The 20,618-nt window shown below is 36.5% G+C and overlaps 1 protein-coding gene across 11 annotated transcripts in view; it reads left to right on the top strand.

Annotated features, from left to right (window-relative positions):
• TBL1XR1 (TBL1X/Y related 1) overlaps positions 1-19,531 on the top strand; it is a 166,516-nt gene extending 146,985 nt beyond the window's left edge. For all 11 annotated transcript variants that reach the window (XM_070509411.1, XM_070509413.1, XM_070509415.1 and 8 more), the window contains 6 exons: positions 6,434-6,555; positions 6,699-6,773; positions 8,616-8,743; positions 9,320-9,485; positions 13,216-13,317; positions 14,732-19,531. In XM_070509411.1, coding sequence (XP_070365512.1) covers positions 6,434-6,555; positions 6,699-6,773; positions 8,616-8,743; positions 9,320-9,485; positions 13,216-13,317; positions 14,732-14,758 — 620 coding nt within the window. In that variant the 3' untranslated portion in view covers positions 14,759-19,531. The remainder of the gene's footprint in view (positions 1-6,433; positions 6,556-6,698; positions 6,774-8,615; positions 8,744-9,319; positions 9,486-13,215; positions 13,318-14,731) is intronic.
• Positions 19,532-20,618: the final 1,087 nt, after the last annotated feature.

The following is a 20,618-nucleotide window of genomic DNA, read 5'->3' on the forward strand; positions in this document are numbered from 1 at the left end:
AGATTTTCTCCTTATCACTGATTTTGAACCATTTGAATATGTTGTGCCTTGGTATAATTTTATTCACGTTTTTTGTCCTTGGAGCTTCTTGGATCTATTGGTTCATAATTTTCCTGAAATTTGAAAAAATTTTGACCTTTATTTTTTCAAATATTCTCCCCCTCCTTTTTTTTAACTTGGGATTCTGATTACATGTTTATTAGTCTTCTTTATATCCCACGATTCACTGATGCTCGGTTCCCTTTTTTAAATTTTGGTTGGTTTCTATGCTGTTTTCAGTTCGAAAACCTTCTGCAGTGTCTAATCTGCAGTTTATTCCATCCAGCACATTTTTCATCTCCCATGTTTCAGTTTTCATCTCTGGAAGTCTGATTTAGAGCTTTTTTTTATATCTTCCATGTCTCTTCTTAACTACTTGAACATATGGTATATAGCTGCAAGTGCTATAATGTCTTTGTCTGCTAATTCTAACATCCATGTCTATTCTAGGTCAGTTTTGATGATATGATTTTTCTCTTCATTTTGGTTGTATTTTCTTACATCTCTGCATGCCTCATTACTTTTGATTGGAAGAGAGACATTGTGAATTTTACCTTGTTGGTTGCTGGATATTTTTTATTCTTATAAATATTCATGAACTTTGTTCTGGGACACAGTTGTTACTTGGAGGTGGTTTGATCCTTTTGACTCTTATAAGATTTGTGAAATGGCAGTGAAACAGTGCTCAGTATAGGTCTAGTGATTTCTCAGTACTGACACAAGAACCTGAAGTAGACTCTAACCAGTGTTCCACGAATCATGAGGTTTTCTAGTCTGACTGGTGATATAGGCATCATTCCCAGCCTTGAGTATCAGGCATTGTTTCTTCTCATCCTTTTGAGTGTTTCTTTCCCAGGTCTCAGCTAGTATCTTCACACACTTGTGCTCATTAGTACTCAGCTGAATATGTGAGTAGGACCCACTGCGGGTCTTCGGAATTCTCTGTCTGTGTAGCTCTCTCCTTTCCAGTACTTTGTCCTGTGAATTCTAGCTGCCTTGGTCTCCCAGATTCTTTCATCCCTATTATTCCATCTTCACCTGAAATGGAAGTCTGCCATACTTTTTAAATTACTGTATTTTAATTCCTATGCTCTGCTTTCTCCCACATACTCTTGGATAAAGCATGATTGTGATTTTAGTTGAGTTACAGTGAGTTGCCATTTTATAACCATTAGGATGGCTATAACAAATAACAGTGTTCATGAGGATGTGGAGAAGTTAGGATCCTTATACTTTGCTAGTAGGCATGTAAAATGATACAGTCACTGTAGAAAACAGTATGATAGTTCCTCAAAAAGCTAAACCTAGAATTACCATGTGACCCAGCAGTTCTACTCCTAGGTATAGATCCAGAAGAATTGAAAGCAGAGACTTGAACAGATTCTTATACGTTAGTGTTCATTTCAGCATTTTTCACAATAGCCAAAAGGTGGAAACAACCCAGTGTCTATCAACAGAGCAATGGATAAACAAAACTGTGGTCTGTATATACAGTGGGTTATTATTCAGCCATAAAAAGAAATGAAGTTCCGATACATGCTACAACATCAATGAACCTTGTAGACATTATGCTCAGTAAAATAAACCAGACTCAGAAGAACAAATAGTGTGATTCTACTTATATGCGATGTCTAAGATAGGTGATTTCATAGAGACCAAAAGTAAAGATTAGAGGTTATCAGGGGCTGGGGGGCAGGGGAATTGCAGAGTTGTTGCTTACTAGTTATAGAGTTTTCTGTTTGGGGTGATGAAAGGTTTGGAAATAGTGGTGATGGTTGCACAGCATTGTGAATAGTTAATAATGTGACACCAAAACTATTTAATTGTACACTTTAAATAGCTGAGTTTGCTGAGGAAGACTGGCCTTGAGCTAACATCCATGTCCATCTTCCTCTGCTTTATATGTGGCATGCCTACCATAGTATGGCTTTTGCCAAGTGGTGCCATGTCCACACCCGGGATCCGAACTGACGAACCCCAGGCTGCCGAGAAGCGGAACATGTGAACTTAACCACTGCACCACCGGGCCGGCCCCTAAAATTATTTTTTTAAAAAAGCAAATGAGACGTAAATGCCTTTCTCCTCTTCTCCCATAGGTTTTATTACCTTTTTTTTTTTTTTTTTTTTTTTAAAGATTTTATTTTTTCCTTTTTCTCCCCAAAGCCCCCCAGTACATAGTTGTGTATTCTTCGTTGTGGGTTCCTCTAGTTGTGGCATGTGGGACGCTGCCTCAGCGTGGTCTGACGAGCAGTGCCATGTCCGCGCCCAGGATTCGAACCGACGAAACACTGGGCCGCCTGCAGCGGAGCGCGCGAACTTAACCACTCGGCCACGGGGCCAGCCCCAGGTTTTATTACCTTTTTAAGTTACAAAGGATGCACAGGTTAACAAAAATAAATCAGAATTGGAGGAGACAGAAATTGAATCTTAGCTCCAAGATTTTAGAAGATTGTGCAACCCTGGACAAATAGCTTTTCTTAGGCTCTTTCGTTGTGTATAAAATGAGACTACTGATAGTAAACACACCTCTCACATATCATCTACATAAAAATATATTTTATGTTAGAGATATATTTCTATATTAAAGAACTTATATTACCTAGACTCATTTTAATTTAGGAAGAAAGTTAAAGAGGTATGTGTGCCTAGATTACACCAATCTATAAGCATGTATCTTATGAGCAGGCATATCAAAGAAGCGTTAACATACAACTCATGTGGCAACATTCCCCACCTTTCCCAGTTATCTTTACCTGGTTACATAGTTTGTTTCTGTTTTGTTCTGAACCTAACAGTGTATCTGTTTGAATGCTGCTGCTTATTTTCTCAGCCTCCTATCTAATATTTTGCAGACAGCTCTGTACCAAATTAACACCCTGGTGCATCATAACAGATACTTGGCTTTCTTCACAGTATTTTACTATACCGTTAGTTGTCTTCTAAAGTAATTAGATTTTTAGGCCTTTATTTTCCACTTTTCTTTTCTTTTCTTTTCTTTTTTTTTTTTTTTGGTGAGGAAGATTGGCCCTGAGCTAACATCTGCTGCCAGTCTTCCTCTTTTTGCTTGAGGAAGATTGTCGCTGAGCTAACATCTGTGGGACACTGGCACAGCATGGTTTGACAAGGGGTGTGTAGGTCTGCGCCTAGGATCTGAACCTGTGAAACCCAGGCCGCTGAAGCGGAGCATGCCAACTTAGCCGCTATACCACCAGGCAGGCCCCTGTTTTCCACTTCTTAACACTAGAACAGATTATGTACCAAAGAAACATTTTGTTGAAATTGATATTGATTAGGATATCATGATTTTGTTATGATACCTTAAGTAATAATATTCAAGGGCAAAATGAAAGTGTAGTAGTTATGAATCAGATTCCAGGCACAAAAACAGAATCTAAAACAGGTAATCCAAGAAAGAGAATGTAATACAAGGAAATAGTCACACAGGTGTTGGAGAAGTGAAAAACAGGAATATGAGATAACCCAGAGTATAGGTATAGCAGCTGTGGAAAACCTGACTACAGAGAAGGCAGTATCCAAGAGCCCGGTGGGAAGTGGAACCTTAGAGGAGTTGCTGCCTGGCAAGAACAGGCGCCATGGAGTAATCATAGCTTCCGCCAGAGACCCAGCCTGAAGGAGAAGAGGAGAGCAAAATCGCCTGTCCTCTCTGTTTCTCCTGACCGTGGTTTCTTGACAGTGTCTTCCACCGCATGAACCCATCTGGAAACCAGTAGGCAGGGAGCCTGGGATCTGGAATTTATAGGCGTTGGCCCCCTGGGGCCAGAGCAGAGTGTGGTAAGGAGTGGACCTGAGAGCAGCTGACAAATGGGACAGTTATCTCCATTGCTCTGAGAAGTCGTGGTGTACACAAACAGCAACAGAGTTCATACCCAGGGCTGGTCAAAGTGGGCTTGTGTTTTTGTTTACTGGCTGATTTTAGCTGGATTCTCCCAGAAGTAGACTGAGCCAAGCATTTGAGTGAAGCGATTTACTAAGGAAACCCTCCCAGGAAAAGCAAGTGAGGAATTGTGGGAAACAGGATGGGAAAGAAGGAAGGAGCCAAGAAAGGGAGCAATTTCTCTGAAGAAGGCTCAGCCTCAGCCTGATCTCGACAGGACTCTGTTGATGACACCCCAGAGTTTTTCTCATCTTGAGCCAAGGATGCTAGGTTTTTGAATCTCCCCCTTTTACTCCTCCCCGCCAACTGTATACCACCAGCCGTTATTGGGTACTCGTCACTAATAGGGGGACATAGACAGCAGCAGAGCAGGCCGGTTCTCTGAAGAAGTTTGCCACTGGGAGCATTTAGCGGCAGAGCACCCAGAGGCTGCGAACTGGACACGCGGCACAGGTGGAGCGGGTCTTCGAGGGCGGGGGGAGAGCAGAAGCCGCCTAAAGCAGTGCTGGCGTGTGACAGTCATAGAAACAGCCTGCTGGTTACTCCATTTGCCAGCTCTAAAATTATGAGTCTTGGTTATGTTTTTAATCTGGTGGGAATTCTCATAATTGGAAATTTTTATAGGAAAGATGAACTTATGTTAATTTTTTATATACCACTGTACTTTTCATAAAGTTACTCAGGGAGAGGATTAAATATTATATATAATATCAAATTCCATACCCCTTCCATAGTTAGTTTCTATTAAACATTTCCTTTTCCCTCTTGTACGTATTACTTTCCTTTACTGACTCCATCCAGGTGGGGTCCTGATTCCCAGTTTTCGTTGCAGAAATGTACCCAAAGCTAATCCTTCCATAAGGTCTGGTCGTATTACTACCATTAGCTTCCTTGAACTATACTCTACATTTTAGTTTTTTATCTGATTTGTCCTTAGAAAGTTAATGAAACCAGTTTCACTGTTGTCTTTTGTCTTTTTTAAAAATCTTTTGTTATAGTTTTAAAAATCCTGATTAAATTTTCTTTTTTGAGTCATAAGTGCTTTAATTCTTCCTTTTTCTTTCTTTTTGCTGTTCCTGTCCATAATTGCAAGCTCTTACACATGACATATTCCTTGGCTCATCAGTCTAACGGTGCTCAAAATACCTATTTATAATATATTTAATCTCAACTTGGATATACCCAATAAGGGAGTGGTTTTGTTTTTTCCTTCCTGTAGACACCAGTTCTGATCCCCTTCATGGCATGTTTTATGTCTCTAATAATGAGGATATACAGCTTAACTTTAACCTTCCTGTTTTTCTCCTCATCTCTTAAGTTTTTGCTCTAAATGGTTTACTTGTTCAGTAAAGTGCCAGAAAGTACCTTTTTTAGCAGCCATAGAATCTCTCTTGCAACTAGTCAGGTCTGCCCTTGTAGTGCAAAAGCAGCCACAGATAACCTGAGGAGCTTGGCTGGGTTTTAATAAAACTTCATATATGAACATGAAAAATTGAATTTCATATGATTTTCACATTCACAGATCTTCTTTTGATCACATGTCACCTTTTGAATTTTCCCATCCCCAGCCTGTTGAAATGTAAAACCTATTCTTGGCTAATGGGCCATAATGTGTCCACTCCTGCTCTAAATCCAGTGTTTTGGTACGCTCCTGCTGCCTAACCCACTTGCTATCATTACCTTAATCTGCATGGCTAATTATAGAGAGCCTTTGTATCTTGCAGCAGGGGAAAATGAAAGGATAGAATCTTTAATCATATCATAGCTAAAATAAGTATTAAATGTCAACCAGCTTTTGTGCCTCCGAGATTTTCAATTCACTGATGCGGATGTTAAGAGAGATTTGACAAGAATCACTTAAAAGAAAATGTATTTGTGAATCCTATGCAGTATTCTATTTATCAGTTGAGTAGATAAAGGGAATGATACTTATTCAGTGTAACATTTGTCCAACTTATAATTACAGTACTTTCCATATACATCATCTCACTGGATTTTCACAATATCCTTGTGTACTAAGCTTAAAGATTTTATCCTCATTTTTTAGATGAAGAAAATAGCCTGAGAGGTTAAAGTGACTTGCATAAGGTCCACTCGTTAGGGAGCGGCAGAGCTAAGGTTTCTTGTCCGTTGAACACTCACAGAGTTTTAGAAATAAAGGGAAGTACAGCATCACGTTTAACTTTATCCTTTTACAAATGAGAAAGCGAGAATCTAGTGCTAGTAATTTATGGAGCCAGCTCAGGAACCCCAGCTGATTACCAGGCCAGTGTACTTTCTAAGAGGCTGTTCTTAAAGCAGGCTAAACTGAAATTTACTAATATTTGTGATATTTAGATACCGTAATTTTAAAAAATTCTGTTAGTGTCTTAAAAAGTATAAAGTGAAATGTTTAAGTTCCTACTGGCATACATAGTGTGCAACCATGGTTTAAAACTAAAGCTCGCAGATTTCGGTAGGTGTGCAGTGAATGCGAACCCAGCCTCTTTTCCTCTTCAGCACCAGCGTTGGACGTTGATTGGCAGAGCAACAACACCTTTGCTTCCTGTAGTACAGACATGTGCATTCATGTCTGTAAATTAGGACAAGACAGACCGATTAAAACATTCCAGGGACACACGGTGAGAAACCTTTTTTTTCCGCCTTTAAAGTGATTATGATGAATAAGTAATGTTTCAGAGTGGTTTTGAAGTATGTATGTTTAATATCCAAAGAGCAACCCAGTCTATAAAATGAAAATGTGAATATTTACTGTTATTTTTAGAATGAAGTAAATGCTATCAAATGGGACCCAACTGGCAATCTTCTGGCCTCCTGTTCTGACGACATGACTTTGAAGGTAATCTGGATAGTGGGGAGAAGTGGGGTGAGGCATCACACAGTGCAGCGGCATTGGCCATTTTCAGATTGTTGAGAATGTTTCTCTTACAGATCATGGGCTACTTAAACCTGGACGAGGACTTGGTCTATTTGTTAATAGTTAATCATTGTATTGTATATTTTCTTGTGTGAAGTATTTCAAATGTTTGAATATAGCAAATGAATCCTATTAAAAGGGATGAGTGTATGATGGGAATTACGATCCTAAGAAATGTGCTGTTATAAATTGTGTTTACTGTTAGAAAGTCGTATTGGTGTACTTAAAGTTTATTTGTCCATGTAAAGATTTGACTAATAAGTAACGAAGGTCTTTGTAGCATTCGTGGATTTGACTGAAATTCTGTGAATTGTATTAATGTGATTTTGCTGTGGTGTGAATGTATATCACTCTTGCTGGGAAGCTGATGGATAGCAGAGAGCTGCTTGGTTGGTGGGTGAGCCTAGCTGATGTGCCAACATCCACAGTTTAACATGAATTTGTGGGTTTTTTTATTGTCTGACAGCCCCTAGCAACCACCATTCTTGTCATTGCTTCTGTGAGTTTGACTCTTGTAAATAGCTCATATAAATGGAATCATGCAGTATTTTTAAGATTAATCTATGTTGTCACATACTGCAGGATTTCCTTCCTTTTTAAGGTCGAATAATATTCCATTGTTTGTGCATACCACATTTTCTTTATTCATCCATTGATGGACACTTAGGTTGTTTCCATATCTTGGCTTTTGTGACTAAAGCTGCAGTAAGCAAAGGAGTACAGGTATCTTCTCAAGATCCTGATTTTAATTCTTTTGGATAAATACTCAGAAGTGGGGTTACTAGACCATATGGTAGTTCTATTTTTAATTTTTGAGGAACTTTCATACTGTTTTTCATAGTGGCTGCACCATTTTGTATTCCTACTGACAGCGTACAAGGGTTCCAGTTTCTCTACATCCTTGACAGCATTTATTGTCTTTTTTTGTAATAGCCATCCTGACAGGGGTGAAGTGACATCTCATTGTAGTTTTGATTTCCATTTCCACGATGGTTAGTGACATTAGGCATCTTTTCATATACCCGTTGACCATTTGTATATCTTCTTTGGAGAAGTGTCTACTCAAGTCCTTTGCACATTTTTTAATTGGGTTATTAGTTTTTTTGCTGTTGGGTTGTAGGGGTTCCTTATATAATTTGGAAATTAACCCCTTTTGTATATGGTTTGCAAATATATTCTCCTGTTCCGTAAGTGGCCTTTTTACTTGTTATTTCCTTGCTATGCAGAAGTTTTTTAATTTTAAGTAGGCCCACTTGGCTTTTTTTTTTTTCACTTTGGTTGCCTGTGCTTTGGTGTCATACATGGCTCATATTATTTGTAAGTTGTTTGTCTATTTTCCCTTCTCCATTTTAAAGTATTTCCTGATTCTAAATTCTAAGAGGAATTTATAATGTAGATCCTTTATTTAAGTAACAGCTTAAAAACGAATGCCTTAAACATTTTGCAGTCATTATTCAAAGAACTTATTGAGTGTTGAAGTTTGTACCATCTGAAGCCATCAAAAGTAATCATAGAACTAAAATTAATTCAATCCTGAAGACTCACAATAGTGAATATTTGGCAAAGATTTAAAGCTAATTTTCCTTTTTAAAAGAGATAAATATTACATATATTCGACTACATTTTAATTTCTTTGCAAATATTCCTTTGATCTCTATAATCATTTTCTGTTTACACCACTTATGTTTTGGACTGGCAAGATAGTATTTTAAATGTACCCTTTGTCTGGAAAAATAAATATATACATTTTTCTTTTTTCTTTAGATATGGAGTATGAAACAAGACAATTGTGTCCATGATTTGCAAGCACATAATAAAGAAATTTATACTATCAAATGGAGTCCAACAGGGCCAGGGACAAATAATCCAAATGCCAACCTTATGTTAGCAAGGTAATATTTCTGTTTTACTTTTCCTTTTTATGAGTCTTCTAAAAAAAAAATTCTAATATGACAGAAATTAGGAGAGTCCATCAAATGGGAATGTGTCCTGCAAGGAATATTTTTTTAATGCGTACTTTTAAATTAAGAATTTTATTATTATTTCAGGTCATAGTGGATTTTTATCTCTAGAGATATGAAATATTTACTGATCATATCAAATATTGATTAAAACCCAACTAATTGAAGCATAGTGCAATAAAGTTTCTTCAGCATTTAAAAAAAGCTTAAAAATATAGTCAATACAATGTTCAAAAACCATGGATCAATATAAAGAAATGATTTAAAAAGCAAAGGAATATAGTGAATTAGCTCCTTTATGTCTTCTGGTTCAGGAACTTGGAGATGCCCTTAAGATGCCTTTTCTCCTCTATAGCTTTGTGTCCAGAACACTTCCTTCTTAACAGCCCACCTGCTTCTCATAAGGAATTTGTAACTAGCTATTAGGAATGGCTGAATATTATAGATTGGAGGTGGGGCCAAGAGTACTTCATTACTTATAAAATAATTTTTTTCCTCCCTTGTCAGTGCATCCTTTGATTCTACTGTTAGATTATGGGATGTAGACCGAGGAATTTGCATCCATACTTTGACAAAACACCAAGAGCCTGTGTACAGTGTAGCTTTCAGTCCTGATGGCAGGTACCTGGCAAGCGGTTCTTTTGACAAATGTGTGCACATCTGGAACACACAGGTATGTCTGCGTTATTTAATAGTCAAGTATTGTTATGTTTAGTAAGAAGCATCTGCCTATACAAATATTCTTTTCCTATTTGGTTGTCATTCCTTTTGTGGCATTAATTCAATTAGTTAATTCATTTAGTTTTTAAATGAGTGCTTTTTTGGTATTTACAGCTAAATAAAGATTGAACCAAAGTTATATTTTCATAATGTAGGGAATTTAGAAATAAATTTGGGTTCTTTATTTTATTTATTTATTTAATTTTTTTGAGAAAGATTAGCCCTGAGCTAACATCTGCCGCCAATCCTCCTCTTTTTGCTGAGGAAGATTGGCCCTGAGCTAACATCCATGCCCATCTTCCTCTACTTTATATGTGGGATGCCTGCCACAGCATGGCTTGACAAGCGGTCTATAGGTCTGTGCCCAGGATCCAAACAGGTGAACCCTGGGCCACTGAAGCGGAATGTGTGAACTTAACTGCTGCACCACCGGGCTGGCCCCTCTTTGTTTTATTTTTTATAATAGTTTTGCAGACATAAAATTTGAGAGTTTAAGATGTATTTATTTGGATAAGCTATATGATTTCTTTATTTTCTTAAAGAATTGTCTTTGAAGGAGCTAAATATGAGAAGTAAAAAACAATATACTAATGGACAAGATTTTATGGCTGAACACAATAATTTATCAGAAACAAACTTAACACTATGCCACATTTTTAGGGATGGTGCTATAGAGATCTTTTCCTAAAAGTGGGGAAAACAACCTGATGCTTTAATTTTTTTGTCTTGTTAGTGTTTTAGTTTTTATGCTCCATGTACTGTTACTTTGATAACAATCGCTCAACTCAGCCCACCCAATGATCAGATCTCTCCTGGGCGTAGTACACACATAGTAAGTTATTGTGGGCTATTTCTCCTAGTGTAGCTGACCATTGTAGTTGGTCAGACTATTTTGCATAAGTCATTATTTTCAGTTATTACGTTTGATTAAATTATACTTTCAAATGGTCCTTCAAAACACTATAAAAAGGTATATGCTGAGAAATCTGGCTCCCATTTTCTTCTTCATCCCCTACAGGTAACTATTTTTATTAGTTTCTCTTTCATTCTTCCTTAACTTTTTGTGTGTGAATAAAAGCATTATGAATCTTTCATTTTATACTCCCACTGTTTTATTTTTTTGTTTGTATTTTCAACTCCTTTGGAATAGATTTTTATGTATGGTGTGAGGTAGGGATCTAACTTTATCTTTCCATGTGGATAACCAGTCATCTGGGCACCATTTGTTGTCCCTTCACTGTTTCTCAATGCCCCTTCTTTCGTAAGTTCTTGTGTGGTTTGTTCCTAGATTCTCTAACATTCCATCGATACATTGGTATGTGCCTTCACCATTAGCATAGTTTTCATAACTTTAAGTTTGTAAGTCACCCTCATTAAATCTTGTTTTCCTTTAGTCAAGTTTTATAATTTCTTTATGAAGATCTTCTTTTATTCCAAGGTGCCTTATGGATTTTATTGTTACCATGAATGGCATCTTTTTAAAAATATGTTCCTTTTACTTGTTGTTGCTCGTGTTTGGAACACGATGAGCTTTGGCATAATGCTGTTGAATCCATTAACCTTGCTGAGCTCTTCTTAGTTCTAATAGTTTATTTCTCTTGGCTTTCCTTTCAAGTTAATCTTTGTGTTGTGATTGAGTAGCAGAGGGCTTTTAGATATTAATCTGTAGATAATCTGCCTGGTGTATACATTTTCAGTCACTCATTTACTCCATTGTGAGAAAATCAATTTAGATGAAATTTGGGTATAGAACTATCAAGTGCTAATGGAAGATAAATGCTAGGGTAAAGGCCTAGGCTAGGCTAAAGGCATTTGAGCAAGTATCTGTAGTATTCTGTTGTATCACTGTTGTGTATCAAAAATATCATTTTACAGGGCCGGCCTGGTGGCACAGCAGTTAAGTTCACACGTTCCACTTCTCGGTGGCCCGGGGTTCGCCGGTTTGGATCCCGGGTGTGGACATGGCACTGCTTGGCAAAAACCATGCTGTGGTAGGCATCCCATGTATAAAGTAGAGGAAGATGGGCATGGATGTTAGCTCAGGGCCAGTCTTCCTCAGCAAAAAGAGGAGGATTGGCAGCAGTTAGCTCAGGGCTAATCTTCCTCAAAAGAAAAAAAAATAATTTTACTTTTTTTAAGTTTGAAAGTAGTAAAGTGCACCTAGTGAATTTGTAGTGTAGGAGAAAGTCATTACCTTTTGTCATATATACATCTAGTTTTTTCTTTCATTACTTGGGTGATATGTTACCTAAGCATTTGATAGGTAAAATGTTGAAATCTGGTCCAAACATACATACAGATTTGGATAGATGTTGATGTTGGTGATCCGTTGGCCTTTGGTAATATCATAGCTCTGACTTGGTAACCATGCTCCTTTGGTTCAATTATAGCCTAATTCAAGCTTAGAAGTTGGTAAGTGCTTTTGAAAGAAACTTTTGGTTTTTTTAAAACCCTGTAATTGACTGTCCTATAGCTATAGATTTTACTTTCTATACATCAGCAGATTTTAGATTTTGTTGGTGCCACTCCTTTCTCTCCTAATTAACAGTAGATACTCAAGACCTACTCTAGTCATACTTTTTCATTAGTTTCTTAAATGGTGAGAACTTTTAGGTAGGGAGGAACAGTTGAGCCTTCCCAACATGATCAGCTGGAGCAGCGCGTCTCTGCTTTCTGCAGTATTGCCACACTGACTTTGAAGAGGAACGCAAGGGGACAGTCTTCCAGCTAGGTGATTCACTTAGGCTTGGCTGTCTGGGGGTGTTCACAAGGTACATGTCTTGCTACCGTGTTGCTTTTAGGTAGATCTGTTGCCTCCAGTTTGACCTTTCAGGTCACCATGAAGCTAAGAGAGACTTTTCCAGTTTGTCACAGCAGAACACCAGAAGCATATTTTTCATTGTTTTCCAATTTCTCACAGCAGAACCTTTGACCTTTGCCCTGTTTAATGGCTGGCTTCCTAGTAGGATACTTTTTTGTACTGAGCTTTAATTGTTCGGTGGTAGCTGAATGATTTTGGTTTCTATTGCTGAAGGAGTGAAATAATTTTGTTATACTTAGGGTTCAGCTAAATTGATGATGAAGTTGTTAGTGTTGCTGGTTGTACTTTTTTTTTTTTTTTAACATGGAACATCTTTCAAGGATAATGTACATATATTCTTTTAGCTTCTTTTATAACTTCTCCAGCTTAGGGACTACTCAATAAATATAGAGTAGCTGACAGCCTTAGACTGGAATTGGGATTGTCTTTACTAGTTTATCATACTTCCTCTTTAGGATGTTTTGCCAAAGAAATACAGCTTTATTTTTTTCCTCTACATGTTGGCCAAACTCATGCATCCTTCAATAACAATAATTTATTTCAAGTCATACATTGAATGTTTACCTCTAGCCATTGATAACTGTGTCATAGAGGCCAAAGGTACCTTAGCTAAGAATGGTTATCAATCCTGGAGAAGCTGAATGTGTTTGTGAATCTGTTGAGAAGAAGCTAGTGTTATGTTTTTATAAAAGGATCATCATATCACACTTCTGGTATTTCAGAACTTGTATTTATTTTGGAGTTGAAGCTAAATCCTACCTCCGATTGCTAGAAATAAAGCCATGTAATGTTTTTCCCTCAATATTTGGACTTATAATAATATATGTTATCATTCTTAAGATTCTGTTTTTCATATTTTTAGACAGGTGCTCTAGTTCACAGCTATAGGGGAACAGGTGGAATTTTTGAAGTTTGCTGGAATGCAGCAGGAGACAAAGTTGGAGCCAGTGCATCAGATGGTTCAGTAAGTATAATGGAGTGTTTCCAAAGGCATGGGTGTGTGTCTGTGTGTGTCATAGCATAGGCAATAAATGTGGCTTATCATGGTAGTGACTACAAAAGTGTTCTTTTCAAAATTTTATGTTATGGTATGGCTCTTTTTACTAAGTGTTATATAGTTTTCCTGTTCATTTCATTCAAATAATGTAAACAAAATTTAGTCTCTTTTTACCAAAAGAGTGTCTTCATAATCAAGAAATGGACAGTTATTTTTAATATAAATCTTCATTAGTGAAATTAAGTATGGCAGAATGGCAGCAGTCTGAGAGGGATTTGAATTTTTTTTTTTTTTTGAGAAAGATTAACCCTGAGCTAACATCCGCTGCGAATCCTCCTCTTTTTGCTGAGGAAGACTGACCCTGAGCTCACATCCGTGCCCATCTTCCCCTACTTTATATGTGGGACACCTGCCACAGCATGGCTTGATAAGCGATGCCATGTCTGCGCCCGGGATCCGAGTCAACGAACCCTAGGCTGCTGACACAGAGCACGTGAACTTAACCACTATGCCACCGGGCCGGCCCCTGAGATTTGAATTTGTAATGCCTATTTCTACCTTCTCTTCCCTGCAGAAGAGTGTTTGTGGCCCAGGGAAGGGGGAGTAGAGGCAATAGAGTCCTGCACTGAGGAATGTGTGACACTGGGAGACTTTCAGGATGAGGTTGTCCAGCTCTTTACAGAAATACTAGTTATGGATCCCAAAGCTTGAAAGCAAAGGGAAGATGGAAAGGGTATAGTCATTGGCTGTTTACTGAAGCTATAGCTTAATATAGTCTGTAGTATCTTTCATTAAGGTCCAAGAGATAGGAAATGGTCTATTTTGAACAGATTTTTTTCTACTTTTTAATTGACAAAGAGTGAATCTTCAAAATTTTAGCCGTGGTTCTTTCCCTGTAGTATTAGCCCATGGTTGTTTCCTCCATTTACTAAGACGAGTTATCTGATTTCCGTTCACCAGGTGCCCACTACAATGATTACTATTGCTTTACCAGTTTCGTGAACTTGGGTATAAGAAATAGATTCCAGGGGGCCGGCCCCGTGGCCGAGTGGTTAAGTTCGAGTGCTCCGCTTCGGCGGCCCAGGGTTTCACTAGGTTCGGATCCTGGGCGCAGACATGGCACTGCTCATCAGGGCTCGGTGAGGCGGCGTCCCACATGCCACAACTAGTAGGACCCGCAACTGAAATCTACAACTATATACTGGGGGGATTTGGGGAGAAAAAAGCAGGAAAAAAAAAAAAGATTGGCAACAGTTGTTAGCTCAGGTGCCAATCTTTAAAAAAAAGAAAAAAGAAATAGATTCCAACCTCTACTATAGAAAAGTTAAACTACAATGAAATTCTTAACACTTAACTGGTTGATTATTTTAATTTCTTGCAGGTTTGTGTATTAGACCTTCGGAAATAGCGCTACTAGTTGGAAGCCATGGACCGACTATGAATGTGTACATAGCCAAAATGACTGTCCTGACCCATGTACTGCTATAGTCCCACCTGAACCATGGCCAGTCCACTACAGCCAAATCGAAAAGAAACATATACATACAGTGTATATAAACAAAATTGCACCCTGAAGATGACAGAATTTTGTCACAGCTTGTGAATTCTGTTCACCAAGTGCTGGAATCTAATCTGCTGTGCCCCTAAAATAGCATTTAGAAGTTTTGGATATGAAAAACGGAAGAGAGAAAGAAATATGCGTTATAAAGCAGCCCATACATGTACCAGTTTTGGGATACTAATGACAGCCTTGTTTCTCCCCTTTGAATCAGCAGACACCATGGATTATATTCTTTTTTCCCTTCGGTAGTTGAGCAGTTTGTATGTACAGAGAAAATGGACTTACAAAAACTCGCAGCAGTAGTTTGTTCTTGCTTTTAAACTTTGTTTTTGGTTTAGTTTATGGATGCATGAAGTAAGGGAGTGAATCAGTTTCTTGTTTATATTTTTTTCACCTTTTAAACAAAAAAATTCTTAAAAATATTTTAATGCATTCTTTTGAAGAGATAGATGTTTGGTACATTTTATGGCTCCCAGAGCATATATTCAATTGGTGCATGTTGTGGAAGGGGGAATTGGAAATTAAATGAAAGCATATGACTTTGGTCATGTCAATCTGTAAGACACATCAGTAAAAGGGTATTATGCTCTGTTTTTGTTGGTTGGTTGGTTGTTTTTGTTTTGTTTTGTTTTTTTGGTGATGTGGCTTAAATGCAGTAGTTTCTTTTTGGGGACATATTTCTGCCAATTAAAGACTAGAAGGGCACAATTTTTTTTAATACCATAGAGAAGATGCATAAAAATCTTCTGATGTTTTGTAGCCATAACTAAATTATGGTTCAAATGTGCACTATTGTGAAAAGGAGCAAAGTAAGTTTGGGGTTTCTTTGTTGTTTGTTTATTTGTTTGTTTTGCTTTGTTTTTTAAAGAGATTAAAATGTTTCTGGATAAGGATTAGCTTCTCAAAGTGTCCATCATTCTGTGTAGAAGCTTAAATATGTAATGTAACCAAACTCCAGTATTAAAAATCTCTCATGTTATTTTTCTTTATACAAAGCAAGATAACGGCATATAACACTGCCATTACATGGCAAAATGTTTGCTACCTTAGTTTAAAAACGATCTTTAAAACGAAAGACTTGCTTCAAGGTGTTTTTAAATAGCAGTGATTCCGAATTTTTTTTAAAAAGTATGATTGCACTAACCTCCCTGCTGCTCTGATTCTGGTTTGTGGTACTTGCGACTACATTTTTTCGAATATAGAGAGATGAAGCTGCTATGTTTTTTCGTTAATCACTACTATATCATGTCTTTTACTCTGTTCATAATATCAAGTATTTTCTTAAAGGTATAGGTATCAGATCAAACCTCTGATTGTGCTCATGTGACTAAAAGCTAAAATACACAAACTTTGCAAATGATAGCATGGGGCTGAGTTTATCTGTGTGATTAACAGGGTTTGTCATGATTAATGTAAGAATCCAGAAGTATCAATTTTGAAGACAATAGTCTCAAATTTATATCTCGAAGATTTTAATTAAGGAATCGCTTATTATCAAACTTAGCAAATTTATAACACTATTTCCGTCGCTAATTATTTTGAGGCCTTTACTGCTAAAATTTAACCTATGTTTTAAGTTTAAGTGGAAACTGATTTAACCCAAGTAATGCAGCTTTGATTTTCAGCATCTGTTGTTTTGCTATTTTTAGAAAACAGTGTCGATTGAAGCAAGTCTTGGTTTTACTAAGGTAGGATAGCATTTGCTATTGATAAAGAGAATAAATACACTTAATTTCATAATACATTGTTATATGTACCCCAGTTGTTGTTAGTGGGGACTATGATACTGTAATAATATTTTTTAAAATTTACATCCAGAGAGGCAGTCATTCACGATGGTTCTGTGCCAGCTGTTTTTAGGGTTTTGGATCACATTATTGACATTTAGGACTATTACCCTGTGACTTCTGTAGGAAACCTAATATGCTGAGTATCTGGCACTTGAAATCCTGCTTTTATTGCTGGAGGTCCACATCTGTGGTTGACCTCTGTCGTTGTTTTAAAAAAATAAATAAAAATAAAAAAATCTGTGCAATAATTTTTAAATGTGCTCCCAGGAATAGACACAAATGTTTTGAGTATGTTTAAGCTGCATTTTCCTTTCGCGATGCATTTGTCAATTGCACTGAATTTAAATCTGAAAGTCAGAGGTGATTATTGATAGTACTTTTGTATTTTGATATGGACAATTTATTCATTTGCATACAGTTATTGACCTTTTTTCCCAGCTGATTAAAAGATAGTCAAGAACTTCTGCAATAGAGCTGCCAAAACAGCTACATTTTTATGGTATTGTCATCTTCTCTTTTTGTTTTTTTTTTTTTTAATCTTTAGCTATTTTACTTAGGCATAATAGCCACAATAGGACATATAAAAGATTATAAATACAGAGCTTTATTATCCTGAAGTTTTGGGTCTTTTAAGTATAAACTTTATCTGAAAGGTATCCATTTTGTAGGCTTGGGTTCTTTGTGAGCATACAGTTGTTTATTTTTGCTGCTGTTCTCAACATCATTGCCTGCTGATGTGCCACGATGCTGCTCCAACAGACAAAAATAAGATTGCCTCTAATTTGAGCAGTAACACAATTGTAAGAGACCAAGTTTCACAGTCTGGAGAGTTCTATATTTGAGGTTCTTGCTCATTTTTCCTTCTACTTTTTTCTGAGAACTTATTCCTGAAGATCAACTGATTCCAGTAGATTTTCTATAGTATTCCTTATATATCGTTGTATAAGCTACTGTAAGAAACTTATCATAAGGAAAAATAGAAAGGAAAACTTGAATGAATAGAATACTCACTGATTAAAATAGACTACAAGAAGAGCAGCTGTCACTCTTAAACATCCTACAGGAGTATCTTCTTTCTCCTCTGTGTAGGAAGTCCCATAAGTTCTTCTATTTGTTCCAATCCTCATTTCCTGTCATTGATTAGGTACCATTGCTGACTTTCAAATGACTTTTAGAAGCGGTAACTTTTAATTTCCTAATAGGTCTTAGAGTGTATTGAATTGTTTTAATTATTCTCTAGGTAAGTATGTTTTAGGATTAAACACCTTTTACAGATACTGAAAGTGCCTCCTTTTGTGGTGTAAAAACAAATTATGGTGCAAAAAGTAATCATTAGATTGAATTACATGAAGGTTTTTTGCTTTTTGACATATAAAAATGTCAAGAGAAAGGCCAAAGATTTGTACTTTTTCACTTAACTTAAAAAGCACTCCTTTTTTCCTTAAACTTCTTTCTGTCAAATTAGATTTACTGAGAGAGTACTATTTTTAAGGAGCTATCTGTTTATGTAGAATGATTTTGTTAAGAGTAATGTAAACTATTATTGAGTAGAGGCCTGAAGAGGAGTATGCATTTTTGCTATTCAAAGGAATCACAAATGACCGTCCTTATGTGAGCAAAAATGTTAGGTTTTACTAGGTAAGCGGAAAAATAAATCTCAAACGCAGTGCTGTTTACTCTTTTCAAAGCAGTTTTCATTTTCTTAAGCACATTGTACATTTCCATAGAACCTGCTTTCAGTCTTGCATGCTAAGGATGGTACTTGGATTTGGTGAATTACTGTTGACAGTTTCTACAGGAATCCTTTTTCAGTGGACCAACATTGTGGCATGGCAGCAAATGCCAACATTTTGGGGAATAGCAGCAAATCTACAAGAGACCCTGGTTGTTTTTTTTTTTTTTGCTTTGTTTTCTTTTTCCTTCTGAATCAGCAGGGATGGAAGGAGGGTTGGAAAGTTAGGAATTACTCCTTCTGGTAGTAGCTCTGAAGTGTCACATTCAATATCAATTTTTTTTTAAAACATGATTCTAGTTAAATGTAGAAAAGAGAAAAAAGAGGAAGTGTTCACTTTTTTAATACACTGATTTAGAAATTTGATGTCTTATATCAGTAGTTCTGAAGTATTAATAGCTTTCTTTCTTTCTGCCTTTACGTTGACAGTGTTGAAGCAGGGTGAATAACTAGGGCATATATATATTTTTTTTTTGTAGGAAGCTGTTTCATGATGTTTTCTTTGGAGTTTCTGGATAAGTTCAAGAAAACATTCTGCATGTTGTATCTAGTCTGATGTACTTATCCATCTCATTAAAAACACAAACACGCAGACTGCATTTTGTAGCTCTGTAATCCCTAAATACAGAAGTAATTTTCTTCTTTCCTGACTTTGACATTGTAGCTATAATGTTCTAATTTTGATTTTTACAAATCCTTTGGGTCTAATTCTGTGAGCCTACCTATAGCACTGGATTAAAATGTCTGCATCATTTCTTTAGTTATCCAGTTAACTTTAAAACTGTTGTAAAAGTGTAAACCAGCCCATGACAGTTTTTTGTACATGTTAAAGAACTTTATTGTTCAGTTTTCATGATTATTGTGTAAGGAAGACTGATATAGATGTTCTATGCTGTCCTGGACCATGTTAATTACACTTACAATGTATTTTGGTTCCACATCACAATGATTTGTCCCCAGCGACCCTTTTATCCTTTCTAGGCACATTTTTTGTTGTTGTTGTTGTTGTTGCAGTTTCCCTTTGCATTGTATTGCTTTGACAACTGTAATTTGAATCAGATCTGAAAGAGGTCCAGAATAAAATATATTTTGATATTATGTTGGCTGTGTACATATATAAAACCTTTAATATCTATATAGTTTGTATAGACTATTTACTAGTCAAGTAAAGAGAGAGGGATGCTATTTCTTGTTTACAGTTTCTTGTTTACATTTTAATTGCATTTACTCCTCCAATATTCTATTGTAGAATAAACTTTTTTGCTCTGAGTTAGCCTTCATAACATATATAACGTCTGTTGTCTCCCATACTGGTGTTACCAATTATAACAACTGCCATCAGAACCCAAACCACTGTTTTTCGTAAATATATTGTTTTCCGAGATATATAGTTTAAAGTAAGCCCATAGATAAAATTACAAATTTTACTATTTTATTACTTCTTGCAGGAGATAAGATTTTTTAAATGAAGGGATTATTTACTATTTTTATTAAAGAATAATAGAGCATTTAATCAGCTAAGGAATAACAATTACTTTTGAATTATTTTGAAAAATCAATATTGTATTTTAAGGACATTGTTTCACGTAATCAAACTAAAAGAGACCTCGGATTTAGCATGCATTTGAGCACAAAACTGTGTGTGTGTGTTCTTGAAGATTTCTAGGGCAGGACTCTCAACTTCCTGAATGATGTTTTTTTCTTCATATAAACCTATTATCATTTAATATCTTCTCCCTTAGCTAGATGCTTATGTTGTTAACAAACCTTATAATCTATGAAAAAAAGATACTAGGCACCTTCCAGTTTTAATTAATCCCAACTTCTTTAGAGTTAGAGAATTTTTAAAGAATCAATGGGCATATTTTTTGTTTTCTTTTGTTCTTTGAAAACTTGTGTTCTCCAGGTCTTCTCCCTTTTCCTTCTGTTCCCCTAAGCAGAAACTAACACAGGCATAGCCTTGTCATGTTCGATGAAATGATAAGCTACTGCAGTTGCTAGAACTTTGCTGACCGCCTTTCATTTTCAAAGGGTTAACTTTTATTGCATGGCATCGATTAATATCCTTTTTCAAAAAGTGCTGGACTGCTAAGGATTAGAATCCATATAAGCTTGACATAAAACTGAAATCAGTTTGGGTAGTCATAGGAGGGGTTGTTTTTAATTTCGTGGTTCTTATACTTTA

The sequence above is a fragment of the Equus asinus genome, chromosome 5 (assembly GCF_041296235.1).
Source record: "Equus asinus isolate D_3611 breed Donkey chromosome 5, EquAss-T2T_v2, whole genome shotgun sequence".
Taxonomy (NCBI): domain Eukaryota; kingdom Metazoa; phylum Chordata; class Mammalia; order Perissodactyla; family Equidae; genus Equus; species Equus asinus.